Genomic DNA, 22,699 nt, shown 5'->3' on the forward strand with positions numbered 1-22,699 from the left:
TTTTACTTTGAGTTCAAAATGTGTGTGTGTGTGTGTGTGGATATATGTGTTAGATTGATTTATTGATACATACATACATACATACATACATACATAAATATATACACCTATACATGTGAGCACTTTAATTTCTTCATTTCATATTTGTTTTTCTGTGCTGTTGAGACAGATACTTATTCAAGGCAGTATTTCATAACTGGATGCTCTTCCTGTTGCCAAACTTTAACTGTTCTCCAAATAAGGGATTTTTTTTTCTTTAAATCCTCTCTTGAGGATGCGATGTTCACCAGCAATCTAAACCAGCCAACATTATGTTTCAGCTCAGGCAATCTTCATGCAGGACAGTGGAAATGACATTGTGTGTACATGCACACACACACAAACACACACACATCCACCCACCCAATGGGATTCCTTACTGTTTCCATTTACTGATTCCAATCGCAAAGCGTTTATTAACCTAAGGTTATGTTAGAAGGTAATTATCTAACATGCAGTACAATTATACTGGATTCGAGACCTCTTAACTACACACACACACACACACACACACACACACACCACATGTAACACACACGTCTTGACTACAAGGTATACATAACACATATATACACCAATCCTCACTATAAACTACAGGAATCCTATACACACGTCATCACTGTATGCCACACATATCATATACATGTCATCACTATATACCACACACACACACACACACACACACTATATATATATATACTCACTGCCTCTTTACAAACCACACTTAATATATACATACAAACCTTTACTACACATCACTCCTAACACACACATACACACATATATATATATATATGTGTGTGTGTATGTGCATGTGTGTGCATATATATATGTGTGTGTGTGTGTGTATGCACACACATGCACACACACACATTTTCACTATAAATTGTGCATAATATATGCATACACATCCTGACTATATACCACACACCACACCACATATTACTTGTATACACTTTCTCACCAAACACCAGACAGTATGTTCTTACTCATTGCTCCATTCCATTCTGCGTAAGAAACCATTGCATATATTGAGTAACACACACACACACACACACACACACACACACTTTCTCTCACTTTGTGTAATCCCAGATCAGATTATGTCCTAATATGTGATGGGTCAGTTATTGACGATTGTTCAATTAGCTCCTTCCATGCCAGGATTAGTTTAGGGGTCATTCTATCAATAAAATGTCTGCAGATATTTCCATATACAAAAAGCACCGAGTCTTTTGAGAGAGAGAGAGAGAAAAAGCAAAAAGAAGTAAAAGAAAAAAAGAACAAACAAGCAAACAAACAGTACAAACAAATAAAAAGTAGATAAAAAGATATAAAATTGCGATAAAGCCAAATGAGGAATTATGAAAGTAATATCATTATGTCATATAGTTACTGTGATTCCATAAGTTAACAGCGGGGAAGAAAATGGATAAAGCTATGATAAAGTGCAAAATAACTAAATCACCGTTTAGGTCATCTTTTCATCCAGTGGCTCACTCCTGCCCTGTTTTCTGCCACCACCACCACCGCCACTACTGCGGCCATTGCTTTCACGTATCATTAACCTCACATTTCAACCTTCCAGCCTCATCCTTGCTGTCTGTTCTGTCATTCTGTTTGCTTGTGTCTGATGGCTACTTGTTAGAGAGAAAGCTGCTTCTAATTCTCTGCCACTCAAGAAGATTTTCAGTCGTGTCCATTTGATAAAAAGCACCGCAACGGTAGTGAGGCATTTACTGATAATCTCTCCACGTAACGAAATAAGTATCGTGACTTGATTCTTCGTAAACAGTTAATTAGATAGTCACAGCAACAATTGCAGTGCTCCATTGACCTGCCTGTCATCATGATAACTCTGTAATCGATCTCAAAACTCCTGCTTCAGCATTGATCTTACAAGTTCCTTTCTTTTTTTTTTTGTTTTGTTTTGTTCTTTTTCGTATATATATTTTCCTTCCTCGTGACGACAGGCCACTCATCTTTTATCATGGCAACGGACAAATCTAACGCACCCCTCCCTCACCCAGCCACCAGCCTACACCCAACCCCCACCCACACCCTTTTCCGCCGTTCTGAACAGATTCAGCTCCGGCAACATTTTGTGACATCTGAAAATTGACAGATAACATTCATATCTGTGTAAAACGTTCTGATTTGACAAGCTCTTATCGACTAACTGGTCAGCGACTACATTTATCAGTGATGCTGATAAATATGTACAGGAAAGGGATGCATCTTCTCAGCTACCGATGCAGGCCTTTAGTGCGACTGATATGAGAACTGAGGCTGACCTTCAAAGCAAGCATTTTAAACACAAACATGGCTATGTCAAATGGAAGGAGACTGATTTTGACAAAATCAGATTGTGGACATTCTACAAAATTAACGGAGATGTTAATTAATTTAGAAGCATGACTGTAAATGAGAAACGATGGTATATTTGCTTAATCATTTAACATTTAAAACTGCCATACTCAGCCTAAATATTTTACCTGTTTTTTTTTTTGTTTGAACTGGTCAGATCTGGTCTCTCACACTTACCCTACAATGTCATTCTAGAAAATAAACAATCACACCACCAAAAATCTCAAAGCTGTGAGATAATGCCTGGTTAATTCAAAATAATGTGAATAATTAATCTTGTTGGGACTTATTGTTAATTCTTTTGATATTCATCTCACCTGGTAGCCTTGTGTGTGGATTTGGCAGATGGAAACTGAAAGAAGCTCATTGTGTTTGTGTGAACCCATGTTTTGATAACATGTAATGGTTGTAAACAAGCATCACCATCATACAAGCAGTGTTGTTCATTTTGCGGTCTTCCATGGAAAACATGTCTGACCATGGGGAAATGTAACTTGGCTTGGAAACGGGTGAGGGGTTGCCAGCAGGAGGGGGCGTCCATTTAGAGAAAATCTGCCTCAACAAATTCTCTTAGAATCATGCAAGCATGGGGAAGTTGGCATTAAATGATGAGGATGATGATGATAATGACTGTATTTCAACAGGAAGATAGTATCAAAAGAGTTAATTAAACAAACTTTCAAAATGCCTTAAATATTATCAAATAATTCATTTGACTCTTAACACCATCTCTTCCCCCATCTTTATGCATCTGTGCTTTAACCATCCATTATGTGAATTCTTCAATATATATTGAAGTTTAATCTATGTACTAATGTCTACCAGTTTCGTTAGTTTGACAATTGTTCCGTTGCTGAATATTGAATCTTATATTCTGTTGTGTCTGGGGAGAGTCATTTTCTTATTGTGCCTTAAAATTTAACACACTCACCAATAAAATTTCCACTTATTTCTTATTTTTATTTTCCTAAAATTTTCGTTGCATCTTGCAACCTTTTCAATAGTCTTGACTCTTGAAAATAAAAATAAGAAATAAGTGGAAATTTTAACGGTGAGTGTGTTAAATTTTAAGGCACAATAAGAAAATGACTCTCCCCAGACACAACAGAATATGCTTCAACACACGAAATCACATAATAAATCTTGCAAACCAAATCCAAAAACGAATCTTATATTCTTACCTGTAATATTTAGTTAGCCTTCATTTAACTCCAGTTAGGTTTTTCAGAGAAAAATATCAAGAATTCATTGATGTAATAATGATGTCTACAAATGACAGGTGACAGCTGTGATTTCCTACTAACCAATAATATATTCCAAATAAAAGTAAAACCTCACAGGTGATACTATAATTAGCATGGTTTCATTGTTGGTGTTAGCAAGGGCATCCATCTGTAGAAACCATGCCACACAAATACTGGAGCGCAATGCAGTCTTTTGGCATGCTGGATCCTAGAACCATCCAGCCCATGCCATAACGGAATGGTAGAACTAATATTTGTTGTTTGTACCTTAAAGATTGATCCTGAAAATTATCAGCTGCAAGTCATTATTTATATCTTTGACACTCACCGAAATTTTTTCCTCTGTACGAAAAGGTAGCCTCTCTTTCTCTCTCTTTCTCTCTTTCTCTCTCTCTCTCTTTCTCTCTCTCTTCTCTCTCTCTCTCTCTCTCTCTCTCTCTCTCTCTCTCTCTCTAAAGTTTGGCCTTATCTATTTGGACAGATAATTTATCATTCCTTTCTATCATCTCTGGGAATATTCCAGTTTTTTTTAAGTTCTTAGACCTAAGACTCACCTGTATACATTCTCCATGGAAATCTCTAAAACTATTTTGGTAAATGCTTATTTTGCATTAATCTTCTGCCCCCCCCCCACACACACAGATGTTTTCTTTTCTTCCTACCCCATGTTCCTCTCTTTCCTCCATCACCTGACACACTTTATTCTCCCAACTGTGAAGTATATCTCATATATACATCTAGTTCTTGAATAGAATTGGTAAAACAGTTAGCCAAGAAACCCATCTGAGTTTATTCTTTTACTTGTTTCAGCTATTTGACTGTGGCCATGCTGGGGCACCGCCTTTGGTCGAACAAATCAACCAGGACTTATTCTTTGTAAGCCTAGTACTTATCTTATCAGTCTCTTTTGTTGAACCGCTAAGTTACAGGGGACATAACTTAGGGACATGTGTTTACGTCCCCAAATTCTAGTTGGTACAAAAATGTCCCACTATCTGGGTTTCTTGCCGTTTTTTTATATATATATATGTATACACACACACACATATATATATAAATACACATATCTATCTACACACATGTATGTATATATATATATATATATATATATATATATTTATACACACATGCATATATACATACATATGCATATACACACATATATATATATACAACGAAAGTTCTCCAGAAAAGTTAAGGAATTTTTTGTTAAAAATCTCCCCACCAAAGTTTACATCAAAAAATTAAAAAATAATAAATAAACTGATTAGAACTACCAGCAAAGCCATTCTTTTTCCTTTTTTCAAATATACATACATATCTATATATATATATTCAATCCAAGTGTTTATGTTCCTGTAATTAAGTGGTTTGGCAAAAAAGACCGGCAAAATAATTATCAAGCCTAAAAAGAAACAAGTTCTAGGGTTGATTCATTCAGCTAAAATTCTTCAAGGCAGTTCTTCAGTATGGCCGCAGTCCAATGACTGAAACCGGTAAAGATATAGAATTGTTGAATTATTTGAGTCCAAATGGTTACAGATGAGTAACCACTGGTTCGTTGTTTTATTGTTTTTGCTGTTGTTTCATCCCAAGTTTAACCCCCACCACAACATATTATGTTCCCCATATAATACCAGTAATTCGTTCTTTTTCTTTTGTGTTTGCAGTGGAACAAGAAAATGACCTCCTTGTGTGCGGAGACTGCCAGACCAACTTCCCGCTGCGGGACATACAGAAATTCATCAAACACAAAGTCCATCGCTGTAACAAGGAAAACATAAGCGTTTTGGACTCTGAAGCTGAATATGATGATGATGATGACTCTGGGACCGAGGCCATATCACAGATTGGCTCGAAGCAGCCCAGCATCTCGGCGCCGATCGCGCGCAAAGAGGCGCTGGATACGAAACACTCGCCTCGCTCGTCCGAACCGATGAAAGAACTGAACCGAACATTGGACAGCGGTCATTCTAATAAACGCAAGGAAGAGGACAATGGAAGCCAAGATCTACGAATTAGTTTGCCTTTAAAACCAACAAAACAAGTGGCCGATGCAGAATCTAATACGACACATTCAGGTCAGTAAGCAATCCTTTTTTTTTCTGTTGTTGTTTCTGTTTAACCCAAGGTCAGCTATACTCAAAGATGCCATGGCCAGGCATCTTATCTTTCATTTCAGATATATCATATTTAACTGTGAGTGCAGGCATGGCTGTGTGGTAAGAAGCTGGCAGAAACGTTAGCGCGCCGGGCGAAATGCTTAGCGGTATTTCGTCTGCCATCACGTTCTGAGTTCAAATTCCGCCGAGGTTGACTTTGCCTTTCATCCTTTCGGGGTCGATAAATTAAGTACCAGTTACGCACTGGGGTCGATGTAATCGACTTAATCCCTTTGTCTGTCCTTGTTTGTCCCCTCTGTTTAGCCCCTTGTGGGCAATAAAGAAATAAGAAGCTTGTTTCCCAACCACATGGTTCCAAGTTCAGTCCCACTGCGTGGCACCTTGGGCAAGCGTTTTTCTACTATAGCCCCAGGTTAACCAGAGCTTTGTGAGTGGATTTGGTAAATGGAAACTGAAAGAAGCCTGTCATGTGTTTGTTTGTCATGTCCTGCTAATTCCTGAGACTTAAGTTAACCGTACACATCTTTGGAACACTTTGTATACCAATTCACTGTGGTCATAGCTGTTGACCAGTGCAGCCTTCGCTCACGGTCTACATAGCTTTTAACCAGTGCAGTCTCTCGTGGCACTCCGTTGGTTACGACGACGAGGGTTCCAGTTGATCCGATCAACGGAACAGCCTGCTCGTAAAATTTACGTGCAAGTGGCTGAGCACTCCACAGACACGTGTACCCTTAATGTAGTTCCCAGGGAGATTCAGCGTGACACAGAATGTGACAAGGCTGACCCTTTGAAATACAAGTACAGTGAGAAAAAGTGAGAGAAAGTCATGGTGGAAGAGTACAGCAGGGTTTGCCACCATTCCCTGCCGGAGCCTCGTGGAGTTTTAGGTGTTTTCGCTCAATAAACACTCACAATGCCCGGTCTGGGAATCAAAACCGCGATCCTACGACCGCAAGTCCGCTGCCCTAACCACTAGGCCATTGCACCTCCAATGCAGCCTCTCTCTACTCACTGATCAACAGCTACGTATGCAGACACTTGTCCCCATAGCTGTTGACTGTTCTGTTCCCTCTGCCAGTATATCACCCTCCAAGTCAACCATCATGAACCAACTCGTTATCTAAAACAGATTAGCACCAACCACTGTGCTGTGCAGCTATTCTGCACACCTGCAATTCACTCTGCACACTGCACTTTTAGATACAATTTGTGTCATACAGTTCTCGTTTCATTCTTACATATCTACTTCACCTCGTTTTCTTTTTCTTTATGGTGACAGCTTGATGGTGGTGGTGGTTTTAGTGATAGCTGCGCTACTGTAGTTAAATAATGTTTTTCTTAAGTTTTGTTGTTGTTAATTCATTTGCTTTCTTTTTTCTTTTTTTTTCCTTATTGTACTTTTGTCTCGGTTTCATTTAAAAACTGGAAATAAAATACAAGGTCGTCGTTATGATGGGAGTGTACTGTACTGTATTGTACTGTGGGGGTGGGGCAGTCGTAGTGTTTAGCTGACACTGTTTTAGTTCGTTACTGTAATTGTCTCCTGATTAAGTAATGTCATTTTCGTGTCTTTATGGCGCTGTTAAAGTAATAATAATTTTAAATTTTTACAGACAAATCTTGCTTGTTCCTCCAAAGGAGACGGTAGCCGAGTGGATGGCAGATAGTTTCAGTATAGAACTGTGCAGTATGAAATGACGGGATGTGGTAGCAAGCTAGAAATCTGTCTTCTGTTGAGGCGAAAGTACATCTAGTCGTATGCGTTTTGTGTGTGAGTGCACCTGTGCATGGATGTGTGCGTGGGGGTGTTTTTGTGCAGATTTGTATATAAACATAGCATAAAAGATCCCATGGTGCTGTCTGCATCCTAAAAACGCGGCTAGCTTTTACTGACTTATATCTGTATAGCTTTGCAATATGTGTTAAATCATACATATATATGTGTGTGTTATATATATATATATATATATATATATGTACGTGTGCATGTGTATATGTGTATGTATGTATACATATGTATGTGTATGTATGTATACACGTGTTTGCGTATATATGTTTACATGTGTGTGTGTATGTTTATATACGTGTGTGTATGTTAACACGTGTGCGTATGTATGTTTACATGTGTGTGCATATGTATGTTTACGTGTGTGCGTTTGTATGTATACGTGTGTGTGTGTGTATATGTATGTGTATATATGTATGTGTGTATGTATATATATGCATGTATATATAGGTATGTATGTATGTATATATGTGTGTGTATATATATGTATATTATGTATGTATATATATGTGTGTGTATATGTATGTATATATGTATATGCATGTGTGTGTATATATATATATACAGATATGTGTCAATGTATATGTAGGTGTGTGTGTGTATATAAAAATGAGTGTATGTATGTGCATTTATATACGTGTGTGTGTGTGTGCGCACGCACACATACACACACCACACATGTATGGATATTTCATCATCATTGTATATCCGTTTTCCATCCTGGCACGGGGTCGAGGCGTTGCCGCAGTTGGTGTTAGCAGCATCCATTTGTCGGTACAGCCCACTCTGATAAGTGAGCAGCGTTTTGTTGCTTGTGTGCCTGTGTGTATACATATATAGTCTATATGAATGTGTACTTATGTATACAATGTATGTATAAGTATATATATTTCAAATGTGTATATTCATGTGTACTTATACATATAGTGATATGCATAGGTTTATGTGCATGTGGGTGTATTATGTATGTGTGTATGAATTTTAAATGTGTATATATATGTGTGTATATACATGTATGTATGCTCGTGTGTGATCTTTGTCTATATCTGTGCACATATACATGTGTGTGTATGTATGCACATGTGTGTGTGTGATAATTTATGTCTATATCTGTGCACACGTATATGTGTGTGTGTGTGTGTATATATATATATATATATATATATATATATATATATATATATATACATGTATGTATGCATGTATGTATGTTTTTTTTGTTCTTTGCTTGTTCTTTTTTCTCCCATGTTCATTTTCCCCTGCTAACAGCGGTTAGGGGGTTTATGCTATTGGAGCCTTGTTTTACAACTGGAGGCCCTTCCTGGCACCAACCCTTACCTCTTTCTCAAGTATGGGAGCTCCTATTCCATACAGCCTGAAATGTAAGGGGCAGGTTGAGGACCTTACTGAACTGCCAACAACAACTCATGTATATCTACATGTTTCTGTACATGTGTGTGTGTGTGCATGTGCGTATGTCTCTCTCTCTCTCGCTCGCTATATATATATATATATATATACACACACACATACGCATGTATATCTACATGTTTATATATGTATATATATATATAATAATAATAATAGTAACAATTCTTTCTACTGGAAGCAGCAGGCCTTAAATTTGGGGGAAGGGATTAAGCCGATTGCATCGATCCCGAAAGGATGAAAGGCAAAGTAGAGCTCAGCAGAATTTGAACTCAAAACGCAGCAGCAGTCGAAATACCGCCAAGCATTTTGCCCAGCATGCTAACGATTCTGCCAGCTCATCGCCTTAATAATAATAATAATAATAATAATAATAATAATAATACCTGTAGGTGTGCTCACACACCTGCATACTACAGTGTATGCATGTAAATGTATGTATGTGTGTATGCATGTATAGGTATGTAAATGTATGTGTTTGAGTGAATGCTTATATAAGTCTGTGTGTGTGTGTAATATAAGGCAGCAAATTTACAGTGTCGTTGGTCTTCAATAAAATGATCCAACTCTCTGCATCGTGGGTTCAAATCCCAACGAAGTCTAGTTTGCATTTCATCTTTCTGGAATTGATGAAACAAGTGTTGTCGGATTTGATTGTACACAGGATGAGATGCCTAATGGCATTTATTGTGTCACTCTGTGTGTTTTAGGTTCAAATCCTGGCCCATCACCAAAAGACTGTGACTCTATCTGTCATGAGTTGTGATCAAGTGAGACAGTTTTAGCAATTTGGAAAAAAAAAAATCTTATGGAAACATGGTTCCTTGGCTCACTCGAAAGTTTGGCTGCGTTGTGTGTGTGTATATGTGTGTTGCAACCAACTAGTTTTGGGGTTCAGACCTCCTGCGCAGTACCTTGGACATGTCTTCTACTATAGCCCTGGGTCACCAATTGCTTCATGAGTGAATTTGGTAGATGAAAACTGTGTAGAAGCCTATTGTTTATGCTTGCATTCATATTTGTCCCCACCACTGCTTGACAACCAATGTTGGTTTGTTTGCCTCCCCATAATCCCCATAACTTAGCAATTCACACATGAGACATGGATAGACTAAGAACTAGACTTCGTAAAAAAACCGGGGTTGATTTGTTTGACTTAATCCTTCAAATTTGGTGCCATAGCATCGCCGCAATCCAATGACCGAAACCTGAAAAAGATCAGCTATATATATATATATATATATATATATATATATATATATATATATATATATATATATATATAGAGTTATTAATATTTCTAAGTCTCTCTAAAGGAGACTACGGCAGCGGTACTGGAAATTAATAGTTATCGCCAAGCCAACATGGCAGTCCCAAAATTAGGACGAAAGTATATATATATATATATATACTCTTTTACTTGTTTCAGTCATTTGACTGTGGCCATGCTGGAGCACCGCCTTTAGTCGAGTGCAAATCGACCCCAGGACTTATTCTTTGTAAGCCTAGTACTTATTATGTCGGTCTGTTTTTGCCGAGCTGCTAAGTTACGGGGACGTAAACACACCAGCATCGGTTGTCAAGCTATGGTGAGGGGGACATACACAGACACAGAAACACACATACATATATATACATATATACGACAGGCTTCTTTCAGTTTCCGTCTACCAAATCCACTCACAAGGCTTTGGTCTGCCCGAGGCTATAGTAGAAGACACTTGCCCAAGTGTGTGTATATATATATACATACATACACACGCATGCAGTTCCTGTTGAATTTCAGTGACCAGTCTGCTCACTCCCCCACTTATATTACTGCTATTTCTGTTTATAGAGATTGTAGGAGAAGTGCCATAATTAGCCATGAAGGTCATTTGAACTCAGAGCCACTGATTCATTTCGAACCAGTCATGGCTAAACCTTCCACTCTGGCGCTCTGCTATTCCTGGCCATCATCCTTCAGTGCCGTCATTTTAAATAAATTATTAAAAAGCCGAGCACGCAGTTACGTACACGCCGCGCATACACGCAGTTACATACACATTTGCACATGCCAGTAACGGCAGCAACTGCGGCAACTGCATTCCAAAATCTATTTTACATAGATGCTGTAGTGGGAAAGCATCGGTTCAATGTTAAATCCAAAATCTTCAGTTCTCACATACTGAAAATGCTCTTGTTTGCAAAAGACTCTCTCTCTCTTTTTGTCTTCCTTTTTCAAAGAACTCTTCCTCCTCCTCCTTTCCCCCTCCCTTCCTGCCACCCCTTCCCTATCTATATATCAACCTCCTCTTACTCATCCTCTCCCTCTCTATTCTGTCTCTTTCTCTCTCTCTTTTTACCACCTTTCAAATACTGCTTTACCATATTATCAATTCTAGATTTTCTGAAAAATTTCTTTTATTTTGTGTATTATTTTTTTTTTTTTCAATTTATTTTACTTCATCTGTTTATTTTAATTTTTTGAAAAATTTTTATTTCTTTATATACATAACATTTTATATATTTATTTATTTATTTATTTATTTATTTAAATTTCATTTTTATTTATATTTTTCTTTGTGTTATTTTATTTCTCAACTGGCAGCCTCACATCAACTGGCCATTACAGATCTAGAGTGAAATTATGAAGCCTAGAGCTGTACTTAAAAAAATACAGCTATGACAACAATGTCCTGACATAAAATATAATGGTGCTAGTAGCAATAGTAATAGTGGTGGTAGTGGTAGTATTAATAATAATAATAATAATAATAATCATTTAGAAGGAATTCCTTATGAGTCATAGAAAATACGGTATGGTTATGGCTGCAGTAGACATTTGAACTTTATTCCTTTCATTTACTCCAATCTTTTGTCTGAAAGGAATGCTCTCCTACTCATTATTTATTTTTTTTTTTTTTTATATATTTTTTTTAAAAATATTTTATTTGATTTATCCCATGATTTATTTATTTATGTATTTTATTTATTTATTTATTCCCATAGCTGCCTTTCAATTCTTGCCTCAGTTTTGTTTTCATCTCCTTCTACCACTACTCTTAATTTATATATGTGTGTATATATATATATATAGTTATAGTGATATATTTTTTATATATTTTCAATTCTCCCTTTTCCATCCCTTCGACTTTCTCTTCTTCCTTGCCTCCTGCTCCTACTCATAATGTGTGTCCATGTGTGTGTACATATATATATATGTGTGTATATATATATATATATATATATATATATATACACACACACACGCACACACTGACATTCTATTTCTGCATATGCACTTCTGTTCCTCCTCCCTTGTTTCCTCTGTCAAACTATAGGTGCTGAAACCATCCCCTCCTCCTCCTCCCCCCTCTCTCTCTCACTCACACACACACACACACACACACATCTGTCTACATCAAACATCCATGTATCTATCTTTTACTTGAAACTCTCTTGTGAAAACGTCTCTGTTTCTTTTATATGTTTTATAAACACACCCACACACACGTGTGTGTATGTGTGTGTATTTCAATGTGTGCATGTATGTTTGTGTGTATAACATATATATATATATATATATATATGTATGTATATATATATATATATATATATATATATATATATATATAATGTATGTGCATATATATATATATGTATGTATATATGTATATATATATATATATATATATATAATGTATGTGCATATATATATATATGTATGTATATATGTATATATATATATATATATATAATGTATGTGCATATATATATATATGTATGTATATATGTATATATATATATATATATATATATATATATATATAATGTATGTGCATATATATATATATGTATGTATATATGTATATATATATATATATATATATATATATATATATATATAATGTATGTGCATATATATATATATGTATGTATTTATGTATATATATATATATATATATATAATGTATGTGCATATATATATATATGTATGTATATATGTGTGTATATATATATATATATATATATATAATGTATGTGCATATATATATATGTATGTATATATGTGTAAATATATATATATATATAATGTATGTGCATATATATATATGTATGTATATATGTGTAAATATATATATATATATAATGTATGTGCATATATATATATGCATGTCTGTATATATATATATATATATATATATATATATATATATATATATATATATATGCATGTCTATATGTATGTGTATATATGTATGCATGGCCGTGTGTGTAATTATGTGAGCATTAATGCCCATACAGATAATTATATAAATACATGCTTACACACACAGGCACACAAACACACACAATACACACGTGTGCATATATCAGTGTCATATTTTGTTTATTTTTGAGTATATATATGTAGATAATTATATGTGTAACTTTATATATATATATATATATAATCATATAAAGAGACAGACAGACAGACGGATGGATTGTTTGTGTGTGTATATACCCAATCCATGTCTCTCACCCCATCCAGTATGTATTTTTGCCCTTATATGTTGGTCCCTCTTCCTCTCACTCACATTATCAACCCCCCCCACTCCCTCTGTCTCATTTACATTATCAACACTCACCTCCCTCCCTCTCTCTCTCTCTCTCTCACATTTTCTTCCTCTCCTTCTTCCATAAAATTGTTTGTTTTCTCCTTTATTCTTTGATATTCACCAATATATTTTTTCCTCTTCTTTTTTTTGTGTGTTTTCTTTTGATTCAATATTATTATTATTATTATTATTATTATTATTATTATTATTATTATTATTATTATCTTGTAATGTTTGTCCTCTCATCGTTCTCTATCTCTCTCTCTCTCCCTCTCTCTCTCTCTTCCCACTCTCTCAGCTGGCTCTTATCCACTCTACATACAGCTGTCCACCATCTCTGCATATACACCTACTGCACACATCTGTGCATCAAGCACGCACATTACATGCTCTCTCTCTCTCTCTCTCACACTCTCTTTCTCTCTTTAATTATCTCTCACTGTTTCCCTTTTTCATTCTCTCTGTCCCTCTCTCTCTCTCTCTCTGACCCTCTCACTTTCTCTTTCTTTTTATCATTATCTCTTTGTTTTTCTCTTTCACCCTCTCTTTCCCCCTATCTTCATTATCTCTGCCTGTCTCTTTTTTCTCTCTCTCTCTCTCTCTCTCTCTCTTTAATCATTTTTCACTCTCCCCCTATCTCTTTCCCTCTCTCATTCCAACCTTGGTTTCCTGCTTTCACTCCTCCTCCTCCTCCCTCTCTACACCCAAAGTGCTCTTCTCCCCTTTCTCTCCCTCGCTACTCCTCTCCTATCTCCCTTATCCCTCTGCCTATCTCCCACATATGGTTTCCTGCATTTTCTCTCCCTCCACCACCCGCCACCCTTCCTCCACCCTCACCATCTCTTTTACAACATGGGATTTCCTGCCTGCTCTCCCATCCCTCTTGTTACCATGTAGTATTTCTACAGTCATGTTTCCTGTCCACATCTGCCCATGCATACAGAATTTCCATGTCCAAGACCCCCCTTTCCTCCATTTCTTTCATCACTGGTACCTATACATTATGTAGCTATATGCATCTATACATCTCTCTCTCTCTCTCAGACACACTTTCACACGTGTACATGTACACACACACACATCTTCACACCGTTTTCTTCCTCTCTTCAGAATCTATTTATATAAAAGTTTATGTCACTGGCCATAATATTTTATGCATATTTTCTTGTATGTCAAACATACATTCATATATAAATGGACGTGCGATTGCGTTTGTGTGTTTGTGTTTGTTTGTGTGTGTTTCTGTGTGTTTGTGTTCTATGTGTGTTGTGTGTTTGGATGTGAATGTGTGTATATGTATGTAATATACATGCACACACACACATGCATATATAAACACATACACGAATACATATACGTGCACACACATACACATATGTGCACATACACACATGCATACATAAATACATACACGCATACATATATGTGCACATACACACATGCATACATAAACACATACACACGTGCACATACACACATGCATACATAAACACATACACACATGCATATATGTGCACATACATAAACATACATACATACATATGTGCAGGCCCATACACACATGTGCACACACATATATGTGCACACGGATATACACACATCATACTAGCTCATCAAATCTTGTCAAACCATCCAACCCATGCCAGCATGCAAGACCGGCATTAAAGGATGATGATGATGATGATGATGACAATGCCAACCTACCCATACACACACACACACCTCAGTATGAAAACAAAGGAATCCTATTAACCACAGGTTGGGAACATATGAGAATATATAGACAATGATCAAGACATTGAAACAAAACAAATAATAAAAATGAAAATGAAAAATAAACAAAACAAAACAAAGAGGAGGCCGTTGATCTAGATTGGACACCAGCTGAGTTACTGAAGCATGGAAGTCAGAGTACCATAACATCACTGACCAATCTGCCTGTAATGACAGTTTGTCTCAGAAGTGCGACAGTGAAGTGTGATAGTCAAACTGCCAAAGGAAAGCAATGCAGTTGATTGTAACAATTGGCTCAGAGTTTACCTTGTTGTCGGTCTTTGGTAAGGTCTTTTGAGGTTTGTTGCTCCAGCCTTTTCATTGCTGTCATTGAAGAACAAGCAGGTTTCACACACGAGCAACCAAGCTGTGAACAAAATCCTCACAATGTAGATTTATCATTCAACAGTGTCTGGATTTCCAGCAACCATTGTCAATCAGTTTTATTGGCTTTGGAAATGGTATTATTCTACAGTGTTCATCAGGTGTCTATCCAGCTAACAAAAGCTAACAGTAAACCAAAAGCTAATAGAATCCCTGAATGCTACATCAAAATGTTTAGAAATATTTATTACTGTATTTTCTGGCATTCAAATCGAATTTTTTAGGCCAAACTTCACAGCCAGAAAGGTTAGGCTGACTTATACATCAAAACAACTTTGGGGGGACCAAAAATTTCATGGGAAAGCAGCAGGATTTGGAAAGATGGTGAGAATGTTTCAGTGGTTACACTACATGTTTCAATGGTTACGCTACATGTTTCTTCTATATACTATGTTCACTTGTATGTGGAAAATGGAAGCACTAGATACTTTCACATCTTTTATAGGGTATACCAAGGTTACGATCTAATGCCATTCTTCTTTCTTGCTAACCATTTGGTTTCATCCATGAGAATAGTGGTCTCGCAACAACCTATGTTGTGTTTGAAAGGTGACAGTACAGTATGTTTGTATATGCGTTTGTAAGCTTGTGTTTATATAATTATCTATAGGGACATTATTAATGCTCACATAATCACACACACATAGAGACATGCATACATATATCATATACATATATACAAACATATTGAAATGTGTGGGTGTTTATCGTTTACAAAATCAACAATAAGCATGTTTTGTCCATGATTTTTTAAATTTCCTTTTGAAAATAACATCATATAGTCTTGGTTTCCATACCGGTCACACGTAAGTAGCACCATTTGAGCGTGAGTGTTATCAGCGTCACCTTACTGGCACTTGTGCCGGTGGCATGTGAAAAAGAACATTCGAGCGAGGTCATTGCCAGTGCCGCTGGACTGGCTCCTGTGCAGGTGGCATGTAAAAAACACCATTTTGAGCATGGCCGTTGCCACTACCGCCTGACTGGCTCCTGTGTTGGTGGCATGTAAAAGCACCCACTACACTCTCGGTGTGGTTGGTGTTAGGAAGGGCATCCAGCTGTAGAAACTCTGCCAGATCACATTGGAGCCTGGTGCAGTCATCTGGTTGGCCATGCTAGCATGGAAAGCGGAAGTTAAACGGTGATGATGATGATATATAAGTATGTGTATATATATATATGTGTGTGTGTGTGTGTATAATCAACATGACTTTTAAAGCCATGTATGGCATCACAAGTATATAAACCTGCACACGCTGTAGTAAATAATAAGATGTATATAGCAGGACTATAAGTGAAACGACATGGATTAATGACTGTTCCCTTTCAGCAGACTCTATCTTTATTTCCCTGTCGTACAGCACCACAACTGTGATGCCTTTAACAAAGACATTAGCTTGATATGTAACAGGATTTTTATTTTATCAAGGATTGAAACCTAGTTCATGAGGCTTCATTTGGTTAGAAAGACTAACACTTCTCTCTTCCTCTTTCTTGAATATCTTTTTTATTATTATTTTGGTGAGAAATGTGTTTGTTTGTTTGTTTGTGTGTGTGTTGTAATGATGTGGTTGTTTGGTGGTCAAAGACTACGTTAATATCTCTGAATATTCATCTGAAGAACTACCACCACCACCACCACCACCACCACGGCTGCGATATCTGGTTTCCTTGAGCCTGATGGCAACTGCCGAGTGACGATTGTTCTTGCATTGTGTGTGTTTATCGGTATGGTTACCGGGGCTGCCCCTATAGATTCTGTTAGGGGTCACTGTGCATGATAAATGTCATAAACAAACTGCACAAATAAATTCCCCATCATTTGAAACAAACAAACGAATAAACAAATATATATGTAATGAAGTGGGTAGTGGTGCTGGTGGTGGTGTGGAGGATTGATGTGGACCCTACCTCCCTCCCCCCTTCTACCCCCCACCTCTTCTACACAAATGCTTAGTTCTGATTCTCAGTGATATGTTTTTTGCTAATGTTAGGACATCCTAACATGTACTACTGCAGCTGAGCTGGAGTTGTTTAAAGAACCCCTTATCTACTCCACCATTCTTTCCTCTCCTACTCAAATATCATAAATGGGGTTGGCTTTTTTTACTTGTTTTTTAGAAAGGTTTTTTTTTACATGACACAAGCATTTTTTCCATTTTTTTTTTCTGCTTTTTTTTTTAAGAGATTAGAGTATGCAGTTGTTTGAATTCACTGTCCAGTGTATTGCTGGGTTTTTTTTTTTTTGTTCTTTTTTTGTGTATTGTTGGCTCTGGTAGGATGTGGACTTGGAGCAGTGAAGTCCTGGAATTAACATTATTATTATTAACATTATTATTATTATTATTATTATTATTATTATTATTATTATTATTATTATTAAGGCGGCATGCTGTCAAAATCATTAGCACTCTGGACAGAATTCTTAGCAGTATATCATCTGCCACTACATTCTGAGTTCAAATTCCACTGAGATTGGCTTTGCCTTTCATCCTTTTGGAGGTCAATAAAGTACTGGTGTCGATGTGATCGACTATTCCCCTCCCCTCAAAATTCCAGGCCTTGTACCTATAGTAGAAAGGATTATTATTATTATCATTATTATTATTATGGTGGTGGTGAGCTGGCAGAATCAAAAACACCCCGGGCAAAATGCTTTGTGGCATTTTGTCCATCTTTATGTTCTGGGTTCAAATTCTCCCTAGGTCAACTTTGCCTTTTGTCCATTCTGGGTCAATAGACCTGTGGAGTGAGGAGGATCAATGTATTCAACTCATCCTCTCCCCCAAAACTGCAAGCCTTGTGCCAAAATTTGAAACCAATTCCGCCATGGTCGACTTTGCCTTTCATCCTTTCGGTGTCGTTGAATTAAGTACCAGTAAAACACTGGGGGTCAATGTAATCAACTAGTCCTCTCCCCCAAAACTGCAAGCCTTGTGCCAAAATTTGAAACCAATTCCGCCATGGTCGACTTTGCCTTTCATCCTTTCGGTGTCGATGAATTAAGTACCAGTAAAACACTGGGGGTCAATGTAATCAACTAGTCCTCTCCCCCAAAACTGCAAGCGTTGTGCCAAAATTTGAAACCAATTCCGCCATGGTCGACTTTGCCTTTCATCCTTTCGGTGTCGATGAATTAAGTACCAGTAAAACACTGGGGGTCAATGTAATCAACGAGTCCTCTCCCCCAAAACTGCAAGCGTTGTGCCAAAATTTGAAACCAATTCCGCCATGGTCAACTTTGCCTTTCATCCTTTCGGTGTCGATGAATTAAGTACCAGTAAAACACTGGGGTCAATGTAATCAACTAGTCCTCTCCCCCAAAACTGCAAGCGTTGTGCCAAAATTTGAAACCAATTCCGCCATGGTCGACTTTGCCTTTCATCCTTTCGGTGTCGATGAATTAAGTACTAGTAAAACACTGGGGGTCAATGTAATCAACTAGTCCTCTCCCACCAAAATTTCAGACCTTGTGTCTATAGTAGAAAGAATTATTATTATTATTATTATTATTATTATTATTATTATTATTATTATTATTGTTATTATCATTATTATTATTATCATCATCATCGTTGAGGCAATAAGCTGGTAGAATCATTACCAAGCCAGAAAAATGCTTAGCAGCATTTCTTGCAACTTGACATTCTAAGTTCAAATGCCACTTACATTATATACACCATATTTTAACATGTATAAAGAACCCCCTAATTTGGGGGGTTTAAAATTTGGGAAAAAGGTTTTGTTAGGAATTATGCATGCTTAAGAAACTCCCATATTTTTTTAACCTACTTTTTTTTACAAAAAGCCATTCCTTATACACCGTAATTTACGGTATCTATCTATAATATATTATACAGAGAAAATGGAGAGTAATATACTTACCTGGTGCCTATTTCAAACAATAAACACCAATACTTTTAAGCTATACTGGACTCTTGAACATTTCATTAATATATAAGATTAAACCAGTGAAGCTTGGATGTTGACATCCCTTTCTAAGAGGTATTTGTATCCTCAATATAGCTAATATATATAATTGAAAAAATTTGTTATAGGTATAAAAATAGAGAAAATATGTAAAAATCAAAATTGAATTTAACACAAAATTGAATTCAATACATACGCACGTTTCAAAAGACAATACAAATATTTAAGAAAAAATTATAATAATGATAATTATGATTAAAATTATAACTAAAGTTATGCATTGTCATTCTCATCAGTGTGAAGAATTTTTAGGAAGAACATCAAAAAAGGTTATTAATAAAATTCAATAAGGAAAAACAGATGGGGTAATAGGGAAAAATTAAACCAGATATCTACAAACAAGTTATTATAATAATAATAAGAAGACGAAGAAGAAGAGAGATGAAAAAGAAAGATATATCAATGTGTATGCAAGTCTATTTGTGCAAAAAACTATAACTTAAATCAAAGGGGAATAATATTCTGATTACTGACCCCTTGTATTTTCTTTTACCAAAGCCAGGAACTTTTCAGCACCCCCTCATATGTTGAAGGAATATTATACAACATAACACAAAGCAAATGGATTACTTGATTCCATATAAGGAAGTGCTTTTATGTCTGCAGCTGCAAAACAATTGTAGCACTGTTATTATACTCAGGAAAGCATGTGGGTGTATAGTAATTGAAGGGTCTTCTAATGCAGAATAAATTCCTATTTAGGGGAAATAAGAGAGTGAATCAAGGCCTGAGGGTTTCATGTGTTGGCACTTGATAAGGACCAATGCACAAAACTCTGGGACCTTGACTCACTCTGTTTCTGCTAAACATTAATTTTTTTGTTTGTTTTGTTTTTGCAAATATTAGTTACCCCCATTTGATGATATATTCTGTATTTTAAATGTTACGTAAGCAGTCTGACTCAGAAAACATTCCTGTTCTTGAACATGGCAATGCAGGGGAGGCCCTAGCCCCGTTAGGTAAAAATCCTGCTCCTTCTGCAGTTAACCCTTCAGTTGTTTTTAAAGCAAGGCTAGAAATTTTTTTTTTTTTTTCTTTAGCAAAAAAACTTAGAATTAGTTCCTGGTGTTTTTTACCATTTACTAAACGCTTTGTCTTTGAGCTAAACCAGGTTTTTCCCAGCTCCAGATGACAATGCTTTAACTATTAGTTTGAGCTCTGCTGCCCCACCAGTTGTCATCATCATCATCATCATCATTTTTAGCAACATCTGTTTCTCTGTGCAAGAATGGTTTGTATATGTCTTGAGTGCATCATCTCTCCATGTTTCTTAATTAGACGTCATACCACAAGAAATACCCAGACATTTAAGGTTTTCTGTATGCCAACAGCTATTTGGTTTACTCTATGTAACTTCCCCTACTAACCAAAACTGTTTCTACTCGGCATTAGTAATCTGCTTCCATTATCACACACATATACACGTGTGTGTATGTGTGTGTTCAGGGGGGCGCTGAAAAGTTCCTGGCTTTAAGGGTAATTGCAAGAGGCCTGGTTGGAGGCCTCAACCTTCCAAGTTCTTTTACAGGGCTTAGGAAAACTGAAGAACCACTGCAATAAGAGTGTGTACCGGAGGGGGAGATATTCTGATTACTGACCCCTTGTATTTTCTTTTACCAAAGCCAGGAACTTTTCAGCACCCCCTCATATGTGTATGTGTGTATGTATATATATATATATATATATATGTGTGTGTGTGTGTCATCGTCATCCTCTAACATCCGTTTTCCATACTTGTGTGTGTATGAATGTATTTTGGTATGTATGTTTATATATATGTACAGATATGTATGTATAAGGTGATGACACTAATGTATACACCTCTAATAAATGTACTCCACTTTGTTGTTACACAATCCTTGGATTAACAGGATGCTTAATTATTATCAATTAGCAAACATTAATTGGTTAATTCATGAAGTGTTAGAAAGACGACAGCCTGGATCTGAAAGATTGCTACTTTTATGTATAAAGGGCTCGCAACACAGGCACATGGGGCATGCAAGGAGTCTGTTAAAATGGCAGCCACTCGACTCATTCTGTAATTCACATTCTACAATCTGTATTCAATTGAGTGCCCCTTGATTGCTTGAGATCCTTCTAACTTCTAATAGTTACTGTCAAGTCATAAAAGCACTCCTTAACACCACCGTTTCTCAACCGGGGTTCCACAAAAGGTACCCAGGGGTTCCGTGAGATAAGCTAATGCTAATTTCATGATCGTAATATTACTATACATGCACAACATATTATTGGTTATTGTAATATAAACATCATCCTATCTAACCTATTATGTTATCAAAAATATATAACCACACACACACACACACACACACACACACACACACACACACATATATATATATATATATATATATACAAATAAGAAAGAAGAAAGCAAAGGACCACTGATGAGGTCACAGAAGTGTGGCGAAAGAACTCTGGTCGAAATATGATTAATGTAAAAGATAAAATAAAGCTGAAGCAAATTAACACCAAATATATAGTGCTTGTGTTTTTATTGGCTAAACTGGCAACATGACCATCCCCCAATACAACAATATATATATATATATATATATATATATATATATGTGATATTTACCACATGAACTACGATGAAAAGAATATGAGAAAGATATGGGATATAATTTTTTTTGTGCAGGGGTTCCTTGAGACGTAATTTATTTTAAGGGTTACACAAGGGTAAAGCGGTTGAGAAACACTGACCTAATCACTAGGCCACAAGCCTTCCCACAGACTTCAGTTTAAAATCTATTTAATCTACTTGTATAATTCTTACCCAGGAATATTCACCTGTGAACCCATTCCTTCACATGCAGATTCTTTAGAAACTCTCAGATCTCATCCCACTCTATTCTTTTCCCATTTCTCTTAGCGGTGTCGTTACAGAATTAATAGTATTTTTGTTGTAATGTAGGCCTGTCCAAAAACATATTAAACTGTTCATAGGTGAAT

General features: G+C 36.4%; 1 protein-coding gene across 1 annotated transcript in view; it reads left to right on the top strand.

The window, feature by feature from the left end:
* LOC106871651 (BCL11 transcription factor A) overlaps positions 1-22,699 on the top strand; it is a 303,703-nt gene that overhangs the window by 238,010 nt on the left and 42,994 nt on the right. Inside the window, exon 2 of the mRNA XM_052971922.2 lies at positions 5,321-5,731. Within this exon, the coding sequence (XP_052827882.1) occupies positions 5,321-5,731 (411 nt within the window). The remainder of the gene's footprint in view (positions 1-5,320; positions 5,732-22,699) is intronic.

This window comes from Octopus bimaculoides, chromosome 11 (assembly GCF_046866305.1).
Source record: "Octopus bimaculoides isolate indiv1 chromosome 11, ASM4686630v1, whole genome shotgun sequence".
NCBI lineage: Eukaryota > Metazoa > Mollusca > Cephalopoda > Octopoda > Octopodidae > Octopus > Octopus bimaculoides.